Source organism: Calonectris borealis, chromosome 3 (genome assembly GCF_964195595.1).
Source record: "Calonectris borealis chromosome 3, bCalBor7.hap1.2, whole genome shotgun sequence".
NCBI classification, from domain to species: Eukaryota; Metazoa; Chordata; class Aves; order Procellariiformes; family Procellariidae; genus Calonectris; species Calonectris borealis.
Genome location: NC_134314.1, coordinates 49,798,819 through 49,817,527, shown reverse-complemented (window position 1 = coordinate 49,817,527; position 18,709 = coordinate 49,798,819). Strand labels below are relative to the sequence as shown.

Here is an 18,709-nt window from a genome sequence, read left to right as displayed (position 1 = left end):
TTTTATCCAGTATAAGAAATGAAGAAAAACTTTCTTCTGGCATTTTTCTTAATGCTTGTTAAGGTGTTCTGTATTAGTATACTGATTGAACATATTTTGAAGAGTTGTCACTGTAATCTAGCTTGGAAGGGATTGAAAATGTGAGTATATCTTGATCTGAGGCTACTGAGGAATATTATTGCTTGACAAGGACAAGAAAATCAAAGGGCCATCTTTGCTTTACTCAAGTTCCCTATATGTAATTGTCGTGGTTTAGCCCGGGAGGCAGCCAAACACCACACAGCCGCTCGCTCGCTCCCCCCCACCCCACAGTGGAACAGGGAGAGAATCGGAAGGATAAGAGTGAGAAAACTCGTGGGCTGACATTAGACAGTTTAATAGAACAGAAAAGGAAGGGAAAATAATAATAATAATAATGATGATAGGATATACAAAATGAGTGTACTCGCCAAGCAATGCCCCAAAAAACCAGTGATTGCTACTTCCTGGACACACCTACCATTGGTATACTGAGCATGATGTCACATGGTATGGAATACCCCGTTGACCAGCTGGGCCAGCTGTCCCGGCTATGCTCCTTCCCAGCCTCTTGTGCACGGAAAGCTGAAAAGTCCTTGACTAGTAGGGTACGTAGCAACAACTAAAAACATCAGTGTGTTGTCTACATTCTTCTCATACTGAATCCAAAACACAGCACTAGGAAGAAATTTAACTCTATCCGAGCTGAAACCAGGACAGTAGTTCATTGCAGGCATGGTCAATTCAGGCCTATCCAAATGCTTTAAAGTGGAAACACTAGCTAATTAAGACACATTCTTGTACTGATCTTGCAAGAAACAAAATGGCCATTGAATTTTGACACCCAATCTTGAAACAAGCTACTGCTAACTCAAATGAGATCTTACCAGTGAGAAACTTTATGAATAGTAATTTTGACCAGGTTTGTATTCATTACTTTTTCATGTATCGCTCTTCCAGTTGCTGTTCAGTATGATGACATATTAGGGAAAGTTGCTGCAAAATCTTCCTGTCTAGTTGAACAAAGTTGGGAAGCCCATAAAATTTTTTCCCTCATTTCAGATACTACTCTTTTTTAGAATTGAATTGACTTCTGTGCTGTGACATGGTCACTTCATGGATTAGTGATCTCCTGCTCCCTGTGTCTTAAAAGACTAACTATCTGTCACCTGGCAAAAGATTTTGCTCCAATGTCGCAGTTTGAATATGGGTTTGATTTCTAGTGTCTTGCTTTCTAGATGGGTAAAGAGGAAGGCGTTGCATAGCTAAATCCTTGTATTTGAGAGATGAGGTGTGTAGCTGTAAAAGCTTGGTACTTCATCAGACTCAGATGTGTAATTCCAAAGAAACTTTTCTGAAATGTGAGATATGAAAACTGAAGATTGAGCGGAGGTTTGTGTTTAATATGCGGTTCATGGTAAGAGTGGACTGAAGAATGCTGACTTGTAGTTTTGAAAAAATGTTGCTAATGGTTTGATTGAATGTGTCCATATTATACTTGAAAAGGTCTGATCATAACATAAAATGCTGACACCCGTGGGTATGGAGGTGGTGGGCAATATTTAGAGGAGTGCTTTACATCCTGAAGTTAGACTAGAAAAAAGGAAAGTGAAATGTTGAAGTTGCTATGCTTGACTACACTTTTGAATGAGTTTGTGATCAGAATCTGTGAAAAACTAGCTTTGGAAAAACAAATCAGTTGCAAGAGTTCTGAAAGGCATGCTAAGTCTGTGGGAAATAAAAGATAAAACACAAGATATCAGCGGAAAAATGGTGTTTGGCAAGCTAAGCATTAAAAAGTTTTGGAGAAGAAAAACTACATTTTAGTATTCTAGTAAATAATACCTAGTTTCTTGTGAGTTACATGTTAAGAACACAGCTGCATTTTAATTCTTCCATATATTCAGTGAATCCTATTTTCCATTAGAAAGTTCCTCTACATTATGTTTTGTGGTGGTCTGCCAGGTAGGTCTTGGGAAGAAGCTAACTGGATCCTGTATGCAGCCATTTATGTAGAAAATGGTACCTACATTGGAGGTATTCAGAACACCATCTAGAGAAATGTGTGGTTGCTAGCAGTACAAGGATTAAGTGAGTCTCAAACAGTATGTTGAGCAAAGCCTACCAGTCTTAGAGATCAGGCTGGCTTTCCCCAGACTTCTTATTGGGGAAAAAATGGAAGCATAACAGTAAATTTTTTAATGGTAAATTGCAAGAGAATTTTTTTAATACACAACTTTTATGAGAAGTAATTTATTCTGTATTGAGAGTGTGTGGCTATTAGGTGTACTGGCAGTGCTCCAGATAGTGTAGACTTCTGATATGGTGTGCTGTGAATAGCTCTTAATCTTTAAAGGCAACTTTAGAACATGAGAGCATAATTTGCAGTGTCTGCTAAGTCTTTGAATGCTTTAATTGTTGAAAAGTGTTGATGCAACAGTAATATATGGAAAAAGGAGTGCATTTAGAAGCTCACTCTTACTTTTGGAATGCAATGAAAGACTTGAGTCAGAATTGCCTCCCTGCAGGATGCACATCCCTGTGCTCACTAGACTGTATGCTTGTGAAACATCCCCTTAAATACCATGAAGGGACAGCACAGTCAGCCCTCATGTTTTTTTGGAATGCTCTTGAGAAAGCCACAGGTCTCAGCCCTTTCTCTCCTCTGTAGTAGGCCTGCACCTCATACCAAATGTGTAATGATGGAATTGCACCTGCTTTCAATTATGTTGGTTTTAAGCTGCTGGTAGTGAATAAAGAGTGACTTTGTTAAAATAAAATAAAATTTTATAGCTTTAAAAATTGATACGTGATTCTACTGATACTTGTTTCTATTTCATAAAGCTAGGTATTAGTGACCCTTACTCTAAGACATCTGAGACACTAACAAAATGAGCTCACACTGTGCATACAGCGCATCTTACTAGATATGTGCATGAGTCTGAATCTCAGTGGCGTTGTCTGGGGTTTGCTCCATCTACCTGGTAGAGGGAGCTGCTTTGACCAGGGCCTTAAAAAAGAACCGATACGCTCTTATTCTGGAAACTCAGCATGTGAATTACTGTCTCTCTGCTTGACTGCAGCAGTCAGGCAGTAGTGTGCTGTGTAACAACCGTGAGGCCAAACTCTGTTAAATAGTTCAGGGCTTCACCCTTTCCAAATTATTTTATCTTTATTCCATCTGCTGCTTGATTATTTTTCTTCTATATGAAATTTTCTCTTTGTGCTCTATGGCTGCAAGTACAGAATTTTTTATGAGTATTTGACTCTTATCTCTAACATGACTTCTAAAGGATCATTTAAAGCTTTTAAATGTGCATGATATTTATTTGCCTGAAGAGGATTATCACATCATTAATATTATCTAATGTCAACATGTTTCTTTTTTGTCTGTTTTTGCATGTGTTTATTGCAGCCGCTGGAACTGCTCTGGCATTCTCTAGATGAATGGCTCGTTCTTATAGCCACGGAGCTGATGAAAAACAAAAGGGACTCTGCCAACATTACTTCTATTTTACTGAAGCAAAAAGGACCAGATCACCAGGATGCTACTCCTACGCCTTCCTTTGCTGCTGCAAGAACCGAGGGTAGAAAAGAGTTATCCACTGACACCGGCGAGTCAAAAACATACGATGTTGCCGGGAAGCAGGAAGCTTGTGCTGATTGCCAGGATGTTATCTCCATGACAGCGAACAGGCTAAGTGCTGTCATTCAAGCCTTTTATATGTGCTGCTCCTGTCAGATGCCTCAGGGGTAAGGAGGGGATCCTGTTTGTTGCCGAAACTGTTACCATTTTAAAAGCATATATGCTTTCTTGGAAGAATGTTGGTGCTGACCAGGTGATATTAGTGACAGTCAAGGGTATGCTTTTAAATGCTTTCACTAGTTCAATTATTTGAATGCTTTTTTTTCGGCTTTAATGGCACCAAACAGCACATCAAATTTTAAATTTTCCACAGTGGTGCTGCGTGTGAACGTAACTGTGTTGGGGCAGATTTCATATTCAATGTCTAATGGCTCTTTTTAATCATGTGGGATACTTGCAGGAAATGTAATTTTGATCTCTTGAAACTTAGCTGTTTCTGCTATTGATTCTTAATGTGAAATTACCCTAAATTTAATGTGATTATCCAACAACAACTATAAGCTCGGAAAAAAAAGTGAATTATCTTTGTGTATGAAATGACAGCTGGGGCAAAACCTGTTTGGCTATATTGCAGAAGTTTATAACAAGGAGAGTTTAATCTCAAAGTAATGCTCATTTGGAATCCTGTCTGGGTTGGCAAACACAGTTTTGTATGGAACAGGCACTACCATTTAGGCAAATTTAATATCATCAGTGTCTGGTTTAAAAAGAAAAAAAGTGTGTCCACTGTAACTGAGATCTTAGTCTGTCCAAGGCTGGTATGGATTATATTTGTGAACTTGCAAGGAAAGGATCCTTTGACCCTCTTGAGTGGAGGATTAAGCAAGTATAATGGTATTACAAGCTCCCTGAGGAATCTGGAAGCAAGGTTCCCCACTACATGACAACGCTTGGTTATTCCCAGCCACTGGAAGGGTTTTTCTTTCTCTGCCAAACCTAGTGGAATAAAAGCTTTCAAGTCGGCCAGTGCTGTTTGCCTGGGGCACACTCCTCTGTGGACACTCTGGAAGATGATCTGGGGAACAGCATGTTCCACAAGCACCTCAGTACTTCAACTTTTAATTTTACTTCAGCTTGAAAACAGAACTGCTGGTTAGCCATTTCCCTTGAAAATCTCCATCAAACCTTGCTAAGATAAAATGCCAGTAAAGTATTATTTACAGTAGCCAGATGAAAAGCAGAAATGTTTATAGAAGTGATTAAGTACATTTTCCACCCACCAATTTATCCCTTTATACCAAAATTCAATTGGAGAGGTGACTTGTCTCCCTGTGTCCAGGTGACTTGCTGATGGGCCTTGCCCAATGGGTCTATCCCTATGCATAATTTATGCTTCAGGTTAGGGAGAACTCCTGTGGATACTACATCAGTTTAATTGAGAGTTATCACAGAAGCCAGGAGAGTAAGAACTGTTTCAGTGACAACTGGGAGAAATCCCTGGGATGCAGGAAAGTAAGGCAGAGCACACCTGAATTCTGTGTTGCTTTAGGGCTTTTCAGAACTGTGTAGAGAAGCACAAAGATCTGAGACTTCCTCTGTTTTACTGAAGTTTTCATGTTAGTAGGAGTAAATGGCACAATGGTGTAACTCAGTACTGCTGCCATCTTCAAATAACATTTGAAATTATAACAAATGACATTTTCAGACAAAATAATTTAAAATTACTCTAATTTTAGATTTGAGTGTCTTTATGTTTAATGGAGGAGAGTAAACAGAGCTCATAGCTTCCATTGTTCCTAATATTCATACAATAAAGATGGCATTTCATGCTTAAATGGGAAATTAGCTGGTTTACATTTGAAATATTGAGGTTATTTTCTTTTACTTGCCACAATTGCTGTTCTTCTGCAAATGCTGATATTGAATCTGGGCATTCTTTGTTAATATACTGAAATACAGTGTTCCAAGTTTTCAGCATTAAAACTGACAAGTGTATGCTAAGGTTTTTTTCCCTTCTCTGTATATTGCATTTTACAGCTTGTATGGCAATTTACAGGTAGACAGAGTTCATTTGCTTTCAGGGAAGACTCTTTTAGTTGTTTAACTGTTTAGTTGTTTAACTTTCAGATCATCTCTCAGACAAGAAGTGTGTTTAAAATGTTCATATTTGGTCTCTGGAAGATTTTATTTGCTTATTTGTTTTTTGTGTAAATGAGGGGAAGGATATGGTGAAACTTGTTTCTTCAAAAGCAGAATAAGGGAGAGGAGGAAAATAGCTCAGTTTTAAATAAAATGAGCAGCTCTTGTCTAAATTGGTGTGGGGAACAGCAACAGTTCTAGGATTGTTATCCTGACTTCTTAAAGTACTATTTTTCACAGCCTTTCAAGGCACTTGATGAGAGGGCTTTATTCTTGTTTGCAAGTATTCATTAGCTTTTGCTGAAGCTAAAGGATCCAGTTAAGAATTTCTCTTTTTAAAAAATGCAGAACATAGATGTAAATAAATGGAGTAAAATTTGCACCCAGGTTAATCCTTGCCTTGGTCTCCAGATATATATAGGAGAAAAAACAAAAGTCCATACTGGTGTATGAGACGCTTGCCTGGCAAGTAATTTTGTTATTTCATGAAGCCATTAAATACCACCTTGCCCCCATTATTAAGCTTGCTAAGTTTGTAATGTTATTTCTTCCTGGCTGTCTTCCTCACTTACCACAATTTGCAAGGTGAATGGTGGGAGTTTTATACAATGAACAAGAATATAGAACAATGTGCATATCATGTATATTGTGCATATAATATCAGCCCTTCCATATATGTACTTCCATTGTTGTACTGAAAGCTGGAAGGATGCAACAGAAAAATGTGTCTCTCCATTAGTTTGAGCTTTTTTTGTTCATATAGTTAATAACATTTGGTGATCAGGTTGCTTGATCTTCTCGATCATTGGTATTTTTGCCTTTTTTATTAGTTTATTATGAAATCTTAATGCTGCTGAGCATTTCATGATTGACTAGTTAAACAACATTAGTTTCAATTTGCATAGTATTTTATTAAAAAAATCCAACAATTTATGTAATTCAAATTCTTTTCAATTTCATTAACCAAAAGCATCTTACGATTTTCTTTGAACAGGATGACATCGCCTCGTTTTATAGAATTTGTCTGTAAACACGATGATGTCCTTAAGTGTTTTGTTAATCGGTAAGCTTTAAGAAATATGGAATTTCTAATTTCTCCCTCCCCCGTCCCCCCCAATAATTCAGACTTGTATTTTTCTTCTTACTGAGTTGTCTTTTTAGGTTATTGTTGTGACATATGTATCATATGCACTTTAATGGTCCTGCCAAATTCAAGGGAGTGTATATTAATGATCCAGAGCTCAGGCTTAAATGAACTCTTCCACATGTGTAAGCGATCCTTTCGTAAGATTCTGTGAGATTTTGTGAACAAAATCTTTTTCACAGAGCAACAGAATAATTTCCTTAATGGATTCTTTCCTCATCTTTGTCCAAATAAAGCCTTCCCTTTTGAGGCAGATGAAAACTTTCATTCTTCCTCAAATTTGTTATACTTAATGACTCCTTAAAGTCATCTTTGTACACTTGGCTGTTTCCAGAGTTTCTCTGGGACTGCCCAGTTTATAACCTTGCTTATATCCTCCATGTTCAAAGGATGAGGTAGTATAAGTCATTTGGAAACAAGAGTTAGGAAAACATTATGAAATAGAGGAGTCTGGAACTTTTCTATCTGACTAGTTGCATTGTCCCTTTACATAGACTTCGTGTGTCATGAAGCATTATTATTAGATCACTAACAGGTTTCTAACCTATTTTTCTTTCAGAAATCCCAAAATAATTTTTGATCACTTTCATTTTCTTCTTGAGTGTCCTGAACTAATGTCCAGATTTATGCACATCATAAAAGCTCAGGTAAATGTCAGAAGATGCTTGGTTACAGCTTCTATGAATATAAAGAGAGTGTTTTGTTTAAAAATAATATTTTTAAAAAATCCATTTGGGGAGGATGGAAGAACTAAGTGTGGCCTCCAGTGCTACATCCCATCTGGGATGTTGAAAGTTCAGATTCTGATGGATGATGAAAGATCAGATGGCAGCTGGATTTCTGTACTTTGAAGTGTTTAAAATTCATGTGTAAGTCTATTTAAGATGACCCATGTTAAATATGTCTTGCAAGTCCAACTTCCAGTTAAACAGAGTTAACGTTCTATTATTAAATCTATTTGTGCACATATAATAGATTGAGCTTTAAAATGCTGTGCTTTTTCCTTAATTGACTTATATTTTGGACAAACCAGAGTATAAATACACCACTATTAGTTGGTTTGGCCATAGCTGATTAGTGGCAGCTCCTTCAGTGAAACATCATGTTGTCTTGTTACCCTTTGCTATTTCCTACCATTTCTGTTTGTTTGTTTGTTTTTTTCAGTAAAATCCTGATGTCTTGCATAACCTAAACTCACTTTTCAGTTTAACATGGGACGTGAATTCAAGACTGAAGAGTTACTCTAGGAAAAACTAGTGTAGTTAAGTGGAAAAATTAGTGAGCAAACACCCATATGGAAGTCTGCTGCTTTACATAACACTGTAGCGTTAAGCATCTGCCATGTTTTCATCACTTACCTTTAAAAGATTATGATTGTCTACATGTAGCTCAGAAAGAGCTGTGTATTTGGTCTATTACAAATGAAGATGGTCTTTGGGCGATAATGAGCTATTTGGAACTCCTTCATGTAGTGCACACTGGTGTACTTTTGCTTTGTTCTGTACTAGGTTCCTTACATTAAAATATTTTGGTCAAAGACAGAATTTGCTGAAAACAAAGGTAAAGTTCCTTTAACTAACCAGATACCGCCCCCCCCCCCCCCCAATAATTATTGAGAATCTGTTCCAAAAGCTTTATTTCTTTAGTTGTGAACAGTACTGTGCCTTTATTTTTAGATGTACATTGTTTTTGGTGATCCGGTTTCATTTTTAGGACATGGTGTAGGTGTGTTGTTTACTCATTCTTTGGTTGAAATGTGTGTTTTTGAAATTCATTACCTATGAATAATGAAGAGACCCTGAGAACTGATACCCTGTTTGTTAGATCAACTAAAAGTACGTGCTGTGAATCATGATAGATGAGAGAAGCCGTACTTGTGTCATCTCTGTCTCAGAAGAACTGCAAAATGTTTATTTAAATACTGAGTCAAACAAGCTAGGACCTTCTCACCTAGGAATTGCTTTGGAAGGTTTCTGGTTCCTTTGGGCTGTTGCTTGTTGTCAATGAACTGTGCTACAAATAGACTTGTTTATATCACTTGTGCTTCTGTGCTCAGCTGTGTTTGATAATCAGTAGTGTAACAGAGGCCAGTGACTTACTTCCTATCTAGATTCATACCCCCCTCCCCACCTGCTATTTTTCTCCTGTATAGTGAACTCCGATAGCTATTTCTAGGTAACTGGTGGTCCAGTCTTTCCGCATACCAGACTTCAGCAAGCACTCAAGGGCATGTCTAGTCCTTTCCTCTTCCCAAAATACTGTGTAGCGTATTGAGGAAGCACTGAGTAACTCTCCACACATCTCAAAAATGAATTGAGAAGTATGCATAACCATTTTCCAGTCATGCTTATGAGAGAGGAATTATTCAGTTGAATGCATCTATATGATATGGTTTACCCCTTGTTTTGTAGCCATTTAAAGATCGCTGTGAATGGTTCTATGAACATCTGCATGCTGGGCAGCCGGATTCGGACATGGTGCACAGGCCTGTCAATGAAAATGACATCCTTTTGGTTCACAGAGGTATTGTATTGTAAACAGAATTAGTATATCCTTGAAATACATTGAAATATAATGAATTAAGATAAAAAATTAATTGGTGCTTTGTACTTAGATTCTATTTTTAGGAGTAGCTGTGAAGTTGTGTCTAAAGCAAATTGTGCAAAACTAAAGCAGGGGATTGCTGTGAGATTTCATGGAGAAGAAGGCATGGTGGGTAAAATTGCATGGTTTTCTTTTATGGTATTTATATATGGAAATACTAATTCTCTTTCACAAGTATTGTTTAAATCCTAATTTAAAATAACTTTTATACTTTAGTAAGAAATATGTGGTTACCCATTGTAACTGTTTGTGCAGTGAAAGTTCTATGTACTAATATGTTTTATTCTTTTGACGTGCAGGGACAGGGTGTGGTGCGTGAGTGGTTTGATATCTTATCCAGTGAAATAGTTAACCCAGATTACGCTTTATTTACCCAGTCAGCTGATGGTATGTCTCTGCCTTTTTTTTTTTCCTAATTTTAGGGTGTCTTCTTTTATAAAATCATTTTTATAATCCAAGAAAAAAGTCACTTAATTGGATCACTGACAGAATTGATCTCGTATATGGAGAGAAGTGATCTATTAACTGTACGTTTTTATAACTACAGATGAAATATTTGTTTTAATTTGAAGTTTCCTTGATTTTGTTCTCCTTTTTTGTAAGAGGAGAGCAAGTTGTTGGTTTTGAGTCCATGCTATTTCTGCCTGGTAGTAGTAGGACATAACTAGTAGGACTTTGAGAGCAGCGTAGAAAGTGTTTTCCTTTCTTCTGCATCTGCAAGGGAACAGTGGAGGTATTACTTTTTCCTTTTAGAAATCCACAAATTCAATCAGTTCATTTTTGTGGTAAAACCAGATGGTGATCTCCACTGGTCTACCTTGTATTTGACTTTCTGTCTTTTGGGTGCTTCATATAAAGCAAATCTTTATCAATAAAAGATTTCACATCATCATCAGTGATAAATGTTTTGCTTTCTACCTTACAAAGTCTTGGGAAGTGGCAAGGGATTCAGTCAACAGTAGAGGTATAGATTGGTTCCTGGAAGTTAAAAGGAAAAGTTCAGGGATGTCTGTTTGAGGTGATCTTTTCCAAGGAGACTAGGACTGGAATGTCTCCTGTCTCTATCTGGCTGAAGCCAGATGAAAGGAAGCGGATGCATTCTGATCCTTCCTTTTGAGCATGTTCACAAGTTGATAGAAGCGTGGCCCATTAGAGTGAGCAAAAAATGCACATGGCAATACAGTAAGATGGAGGACCAAATTTAGCAGATCATGATTACCCTTATGTTGATGATAATTATTTCAGAGTGGTGCCTTGGAGAGTGGCTAAGCAGTATCATTGTAATAATAAGTTGTCATTACATTCTAATACATTTCTTTCTGATGTCTTTTTGATGTAAACAAAAAACCCCAAACAATCTTCCAGAATGCCAAAATAAAACTCTCTCAGTGGTTTCAGATGCTTACTGTATTTGATAAATATGAACTTCGCTTAAAAAAAAAATCATGAAACACAGTAATCTTTTTATTTTATAGGAACAACTTTCCAGCCCAACAGCAACTCTTCTGTAAATCCAGATCATTTGAACTACTTCCGTTTCGCGGGCCAGATCCTGGGGCTAGCTCTGAATCACAGGCAGTTGGTGAACATTTACTTCACAAGGTCATTCTACAAACATATTCTTGGTATGGTTTTATTAAAATCCTGTTCATTAGTCATAACAGTTGTCTGAGCGGTAAACCTTTCCCTTTTTTACTTTTGTGTGTGTTAAAAGTGAAAAAGTCTTGGAAATGAATGTCTTGCTAATCTTTTACGTACATCAGACTCACAACATAATGTGGGAGTAATTGCTATTCCAGTCTGAGCCTCTCTTAGGAACTGTTATAGTTGCAAAATACAGAAATACATTAGCAAAACTATGTGGAAATTTTATACAGTTAGCAACTTTTAATAAAATAGCCAATCTTTCAATTTATATTTGAATATGAATCTTAAATTAAAAACAAGGAAGGCATCATTAATCTGTCTAAAGCATAATCATATAATTTATTTGTCTTTAAGGTTGCTGACTAGGAGTGCCTGAAAGGCAGACAATTGTTTTTGTGGTGTATGTAATTCTTTGCATCACAGTTGTGAAATTCATCTGTCTTGTCATGTAATGTCATTCTGTCAATGAAAATAATCGTTCCCTAGTTAACTTAGGACAAACTTACAAAGTTGATAATGTTTATGAACTCTGGCAAAAATCTATCAGCCATTTTTTATTATGCCTGCAATTCTTCAGTTGTGTAAAACAAAGTGAATCAATACTGTTGCGAACCTCCGTGTCTACTCCCTCCAACAAATACTGCTTATTTCCTGAAATAGTGTTTCAGAACTAATGCAGGTTCATCCTGTCTCTTTCCTCAGGAAAGTGAACTTATATGCTTACCGTAGCATTCAAGAGGCTTGGTCTGAAGTCTTTATAAAAATATAACTTTTCTTTTTAATAGAGAAGGACAGCTGTTAGCTGGTGGTATCTGTGGTCTAGGGCTCTTCTCTGCTCTTCTTTGAGAACCTTTGTACCTCTTGGTTGTCAAATACGATGCCCCTGTTCGGCATTGTCATGAAAAACTTTGCTTCTTGCATGAAGATGTGATGGAAGGGTAAATTCTTTTTGCATTCCTGTTACTCCTCCAAGTACATAAATTCTTTTCCACTGCATGCAGAATTTCCTTTGTGTTTAAGCGCTATTTAATCTTCTTTATCAGATAGCTTGACGTCGGAAGCTTTACTTTTCCTCAAGAACCACTCCTTACTTTAAGACTAGCAAGGTTTTCAAGGGTTTGTTTGCATCTCATCCTGTTTTTTTGTAATCATTCTCTCTACCTACTGTCTTCCTGTGATGTTTGCTGAGCCCAGAACAGATCAACTTCAGATTTACTGTTTCTCTTCCCTGAAAGTGTTAAGGGAACACTGTTCCACTTTGTCGATGGTGCAGGCTCAGTCATCTTCTTGACAAAGGGATGCATTTTTCTTCTCTCCCGCAGTACTGCTTTCTGCTGCAGGAGACTGACTGTGTACTGGGCAAGAGGCAATGGAGGACAGCCAATCTGAAGCAGCACCATGTTGGCAATGCCTCATCAGGCCTCCCTAGTCATTGATCTTCACATAGGAAAGTGGTTTCAAAGTAGACATATCTTTGTGTGGCACAATTTGGCACTGACTTAAGGGTTGGCCTCTAACATCAAGAGATTCCTCTGTGTGAGCAGAATAATGATGCTCACGGGCTAATCTCTATGTGATGTATTCACAAATGAGAAAAACGTATTTTTCTGCTATTCAGTGACACTCTGAGAATAGTCAAGTGTTGCTCTTGTCACCTCTTTTGGAAATGACTACTAATTAATTTGGGTTCTTTTCTAGTTTGAATCGTGGTTATATACTGGATTTGTTGGTTTCTGAATTGACGAGATGACCTATTGTTTACTCTTTTTTCTTTTTTTCATTTTGCTAGAATAACTGTTGCAAACCAAACAGCGGTGAGTAGTCTGTTAATAAGATATCGCCAGTCCCTCTTAGTAAGGTCTTGTCATTCTGTTTCACAGGCATCCTGGCACTCTAGAGGTTTGTGCACATTCAACTTCTTTAAGTTCAAAAGGTTCACAGGCTTTTATCACTTCTTATCAGACACAGAGAACTGGAAAAATTACACCTCCACTTCCCAAAGCAGTTGATTTTTCTGCCTCAATCACAGTGGTTTATTTCAACCTTTCCAAGGCCTTTTCCCTCAGCTTTGTGCATCTCCTCTCTTCTTGCTTAAGGAACCTGAGTTGCACAGCAGCAGATGCTCCGAAGGGTTTTTGTTTTATTTTTGTTTCAGGTTCAGCTACGGGTTATGCTAACTGTTGTTCATGCCAAATACAAATTACCAGGTTACAGACATAGAGATTCCCTTCAGCTACTTGTCAGGCCTTAAGTAATGGAGTAGGAAATCTTTCGAAGCCTGAGACCGTTTCCATTCCTTTAGTTTATCACCTTGCACCGAGATCCTTGTTTTCTGTAGCCTTTCCTATTGATGGCACTGAATCCACCAGTTGTGTGGTAAGATCTCCTGTATCTGAGGAACAGTGTGAACCCCTTTCAAAGGAACTCTTCTCTTTAGTCAACAGACATGACGTGGAAGTGCCTTAATTAGAAGCCGAAACCGGTATGAACAAATGTGGCTACTTTTTTGAGACTCAGGTGGGTGCATCACCTTTTTTCACTGATGAATTGAGATCTTTCTGCAACAATATCTGGTGGGCAAGGAAAGATCACCAACTTAAGTGATGACGCAGCTAACACACAAGCAATGTGCTTTATAAGATGCTAGATATGTAGCTTGCATGATTTTTTTTGTGTGCCATGAAATCAAACATTGTTGTATAGGTCTTCATGTTTATTAGGCTGCACTCTATTACAGATGTAGAACTGAGGCAGAAATATAGTCAGAAATTAATAAGGCCTCTTAGTTTTTTTTTTTCTCAAACTGCCTATCTGTCCGCCTTCTGCTTAAACAGGGGAAGAGAAGATAGTTTCACTAGTGCTGTTGTCCAGTTACTGTGTATTTTTTATAAGGGCCGGTTACTTTTCTGTTTGGAAAAGGAAACTTCCTCCTCCAACCCACAAAGACACATAGCAGATAAATTCCTAACTGTGCTATCTGCTGTTAGACTTAAGTCCCCTCTTTCACGGTATAATAGAAAATACTCCTTAAAATGGCATAAACAAAAGCGAAAATTAATTTCTGGGTCAGTGTGTATTGAGCTGGAGGCCTTAAATCCTTGAGTAGTTACTGAACTTGTCTCGGAGCTTACCTGTAGTATCTCTTTGAAGTTCTGTGTTGCACAGAAATACCTGTTTATCACAATTATGCAAAGATAGATTTCTCTTCCTTTTCAAGCTACAGGTGCCTTAAGGGTATAGCAAGAGAAAGATACATAATATTTCATGGGATTCAAATTTTGTCCTGATAAATCTGACGGAGTTTCTTTGTAACTGCCTGGCTTGAGTCTATTGATTGGTAAAATACCTGTCCAGCAAACGAGTGAGCCTAGTGCTTTGGTCTCACAACATCCTGACTATGAGTGTAGTCTCATCATAGTGCTCTAGTTCAGTTTCTTCTCTAAAGGAGTCTGATTCCTACTTTTCAGTGTGCTTCTTTTCCCACGTTTTGCTTATATCCCTCAGACATCATTACTTCCACATTTCATATGTGAAATGCACATATGCTTACAAGTTGGCAAAAGTGAAAGTCCTCTAGAAACTACTAGACAGGTGTTAAATTTTTTTTTTTGAGAGAGATGACAGTGAAAAGTCATTAGTAAATTATCTATCCCTCTCTAAAGCTGGAGTGTTGCTTGATTTTTGTTAGAAAAACAATGCCTTACAGCTTGTGTATGCACCATTTCAGCACTAGTCAGCTCTTCCAGGGAAATACTGTAACAGTTTTTGCACTTACATATTTGCACTGGCTGCTAACCTTTGAATTTTGTGTTACCCTCTGGGGTAATGCTTCTGCAGTCCATAGTGTGCTAAGACTTCTACTAATGGGCACCCTTGTGACACTTCACAATGCACAGAAGATGGTGAAGCACAGAGAGTACTTCCCGATAACTTGCTTTTCTACTACCATCCTCAGCCCCTGCCCCGTTTCCCAGCTATTAATCTGTCTTGGTAGAGTTAAATATCTATCATGACAGAGTTAAAGTAGTTGGGGTTTGCTTTCTCGTGTAGTGAAGAGGGTAGTTCTCTTGCACAAACTCAGGGTCACCTTGTTCTGGGCAACTTTGCTAAAATTTGTTTGAGTGCCATGTTTGCTGAGGGGCTGTAAATAGGGAGTTTCTATACTTGGATAAAAGTCAAACTTCTAGCAAGTCTCCTCTTAATGCTTCTAAATGACTTGCAAGTTCAATTTGAAATGTAAAATTCCTTTACGTTTTCTTCAACTGTATAGTAGGTCTCATAGCAAAAATGATTAAAAAGAAGGAAACTGAAGAGCAAAAGAGGTTTCTAAGTACAGAAAGGTTGTCTTTTTTTCTCCCCAGTTCTAAATAATTTTCTGAGGGAAAAGATATTATTATATAGAGAAATATGATATCTGGGTTTCTAAAAGTTATGTAGAAGATGTTAAGATTTTTTAGGAAACACATTTAACATTGTGCATTCTGTATGGTTAGATGCTTTTACTGAAATCTGTTATTGAGCTAAAATTGTGCAAATTGTTGCTCAAGTGGTGTGCCATTTGCTTCATTGGGAAGAAAAACATACAGAGCAAACTTGATTCTTTAATACTTTTAAAATGTGGTAAGTACAGTTCTGCTGTAGTTAGTAATGGCGAATCCCTTTTTCCCTTTTCCTATTACTGCATTATTCTGGTTTCTCTCTAGAGGGCAATCTTCTACCATATATTAACTTAGAACCCTCTTTGTTTATCCTATTTATTTGAGGGGTTTTGTCTCTTTGTTTTTTCCAGGTATACCTGTAAATTATCAGGATGTAGCATCTATTGATCCAGAGTATGCAAAGAACTTGCAGTGGATTTTAGATAATGATATCAGTGATCTGGGTTTAGAGCTGACCTTCTCTGTTGAGACTGATGTGTTTGGAGCAATGGAAGAAGTGCCATTGAAGCCCGGGGGGGCAAGTATACTTGTTACACAGGAAAACAAGGTGAGTATTCAGGTTTATTTAGAAGTTGGTAGTATAAGAAAAGCGATTGGACTGACTTTCTGAATCACTGGAAGCATAAATGGTATACTCGTTTTGAAGGAAATACACATACACAAAAAAGTTGCTGACACTCTTCCCTCTTTTTCTAGCTTAGCATGTTATAGAAATAGTACTATTTAAAATCTCTATAAGTATTCAGGTTTGAGGTGGTTCTTTCTGAAAGAACTTTTGAAAGGAAAATAGGATCAACTTTAAATGACGGGTTTATTTTAAAAGTTACAAATATTCCTAAAGTTAAGTCATGAGTATATATACCGGGAAGGTAAAACAGTAGTAATTGCTAAAAGTAAAATTGTAGGTAATGTTGCAAAGTGTGCTTCCTGCTAGGGCAGTCTATGGCACTGGATTGCTCTATAGTAACATATGGATAATTGACAGAGTAAAAGGCTACAGGAAGCTTTTTCAGCCATTTGCAAGTCACTTGCTGTGTATATGGAAATAATCTACCTTTTAAATTTACTTTAATAGTAACAGCTTGGAAAGTCCCTGAGTTCTCTGCAGCATTAGTTCAAAAACGAATATGGAAAAACACAGCCAGATTTTGAAAATCAGCTAGAAATTAAGATAGACATCTGTCGAATTGAATTCTGCAGTTACCCACTATGTAGTTTTGAGTAACTGCAGGAGTGTCAGGGGTAGACCTGCAATTTTTTGTATGATTGCCTCTTTTAAACCTTATGTCTGCTTTGTGTTTTGATTTTTCATTTGTGTTGAGCTAGCCTAACTTGCTTTGTGTACACAGTATTCATTCAGTGCTACCAGTCGCGTAGACAGCTGCTGTATTGGTAAATGGCCACTTGGTGTCAGCGTTTGTTCTAACAAAATTTTAGTTTTTGTTGGAGCAATTGGCACTGGATTCTTGTATGCTTAATCCTCATTTTCATTAAGGCAGACTGTCATTCCAATAACAGAAATACATATTATTAGCCTGATTCTGCACTGTTTCCTGCAATATAGTCATTCATGAAAGAATACACATGGCAAAATAAGTCTAATTGTGAAGGCAGTGGATGATTAATTTCTTTATTACCTATCAGAGAAAGCAAGGATGTTGATTCTTGTTTCTGGGCAGTTTTAGCTTCTCAGTCTATAAAATAGATGTACTTGGCATAAATTGTGGTTTCATAACTGTTTAAAAACTGTTATCAGTTAGCATGAAATTAGAAGCTTGCCAACAGGAGGATACCCTCAGTCATTAGTAGCTTACATTGCTCTGTTAACTTGTGACTTGGGGCACTGACTAAAACGGGTGGTTGAACATGTGTAGAACAGATGCATCCATTTTAGCTCATCAGCCTTCCTCAGCTGTGGCAGGAGGGGACAGGAGCTTGTGTAGCTGTTATTTGAAAGGTGGTAAGGAACACATGAATGTTGTGGTAGCTTTGAAACTGTTAATATTAATTGATTTTTGAATTTGAACTTGCAAAACGTGAAGTCAACAAACATTTGAAAGATGGCACTGTCTCTTGTTCACTGATTTTGACAATGGCGAACCAAGTCGTTGAAAATTGTAGATCTGTGTTTTAGCGGCATTTGGGGATTTTTCCCAATTTCTTTAATGTGACGTGGTTTTGCAGTATGTTTTAGCTTAGCAGTTGTAACAGGTTAAATAGGAAAGTGTCTTCTTTACTTTATAAAACATCTTTTTTTCCTGCAAGAGAGATCTTTTTTTTTTTTTCCTGCCTTTAGCTGAGGAATAAAAGATCATTGTTTAAAACTCGTATTTGCTATACCTCTGGAGAAGAAAATTCAGCTTCTAAAGGAATTCGCTGTGTATGCACACTAGCAGATTACCTGTTTAAAGGATAGCATTTTTTTAAAAAATGAAATTGAGTGAATCTTTATTCCTTAATAAAAAACACAACCAAAACCAAACAAACACCCCCTCTACCCTCCCCCGCAAAAAACCAAACCAACAAACCTGCAAAAAACACCTCCCCCCGCTGTTTGTAAAAAGTTGTTTTCTTTGAATGAGGGAATTTTCTTTTTTTTACATCAACTGCACAATAGGTGAATGGTTTTGGGACCATACGATGTAAACATTCCAGTCTTGCAATTGGAGGAACATGTAGCTCCAACTGAAGTACGGGTTATAGTAGTGGTTCAACTGCCTTTTGTCATGGTAATGGAGAGACTTCAAAGGGAAAAGTCTGGCTTTGTCCAGTGTCCACGCTATGCATTTCTCTTTGTTCTTTGCTGTGTATATTTTTGCAGCTTTCTACTTAGTTTTTAGGAAAAAAATAAAATGAGAGCTAGGCAAAGTTTGACCATATGCTATTTGAAAAAATGGTGCAAATCTCCACAATCCTACGGCTTTCTCTGTCTTTCCAGGACTTGTCTGTCTGTGAGCTGGCCGTGCTGTTTGGCAGTAAAAAATTACGTGTTTGTTTCAAACAGCTTTGGAATGGAGCTGCTCTCTGAATCTGAACAGCATAATGAACATTGATTCTTGTCTCACAGTATATGGGGCTGTGAAATCAGGGAAGCATGATCTGTGCTTGAGTTACCTCAAAGGAAAATACAAA

The 18,709-nt window shown here is 37.4% G+C and overlaps 1 protein-coding gene across 5 annotated transcripts in view; it reads left to right on the top strand.

Moving 5' to 3' along the window:
- Positions 1 to 18,709, top strand: part of HACE1 (HECT domain and ankyrin repeat containing E3 ubiquitin protein ligase 1) — a 56,357-nt gene that overhangs the window by 24,573 nt on the left and 13,075 nt on the right. For all 5 annotated transcript variants that reach the window (XM_075145576.1, XM_075145574.1, XM_075145575.1 and 2 more), the window contains 8 exons: positions 3,434 to 3,771; positions 6,738 to 6,806; positions 7,447 to 7,534; positions 9,299 to 9,410; positions 9,502 to 9,599; positions 9,791 to 9,878; positions 10,967 to 11,116; positions 15,928 to 16,124. In XM_075145576.1, the coding sequence (XP_075001677.1) occupies positions 3,434 to 3,771; positions 6,738 to 6,806; positions 7,447 to 7,534; positions 9,299 to 9,410; positions 9,502 to 9,599; positions 9,791 to 9,878; positions 10,967 to 11,116; positions 15,928 to 16,124 (1,140 nt within the window). The remainder of the gene's footprint in view (positions 1 to 3,433; positions 3,772 to 6,737; positions 6,807 to 7,446; positions 7,535 to 9,298; positions 9,411 to 9,501; positions 9,600 to 9,790; positions 9,879 to 10,966; positions 11,117 to 15,927; positions 16,125 to 18,709) is intronic.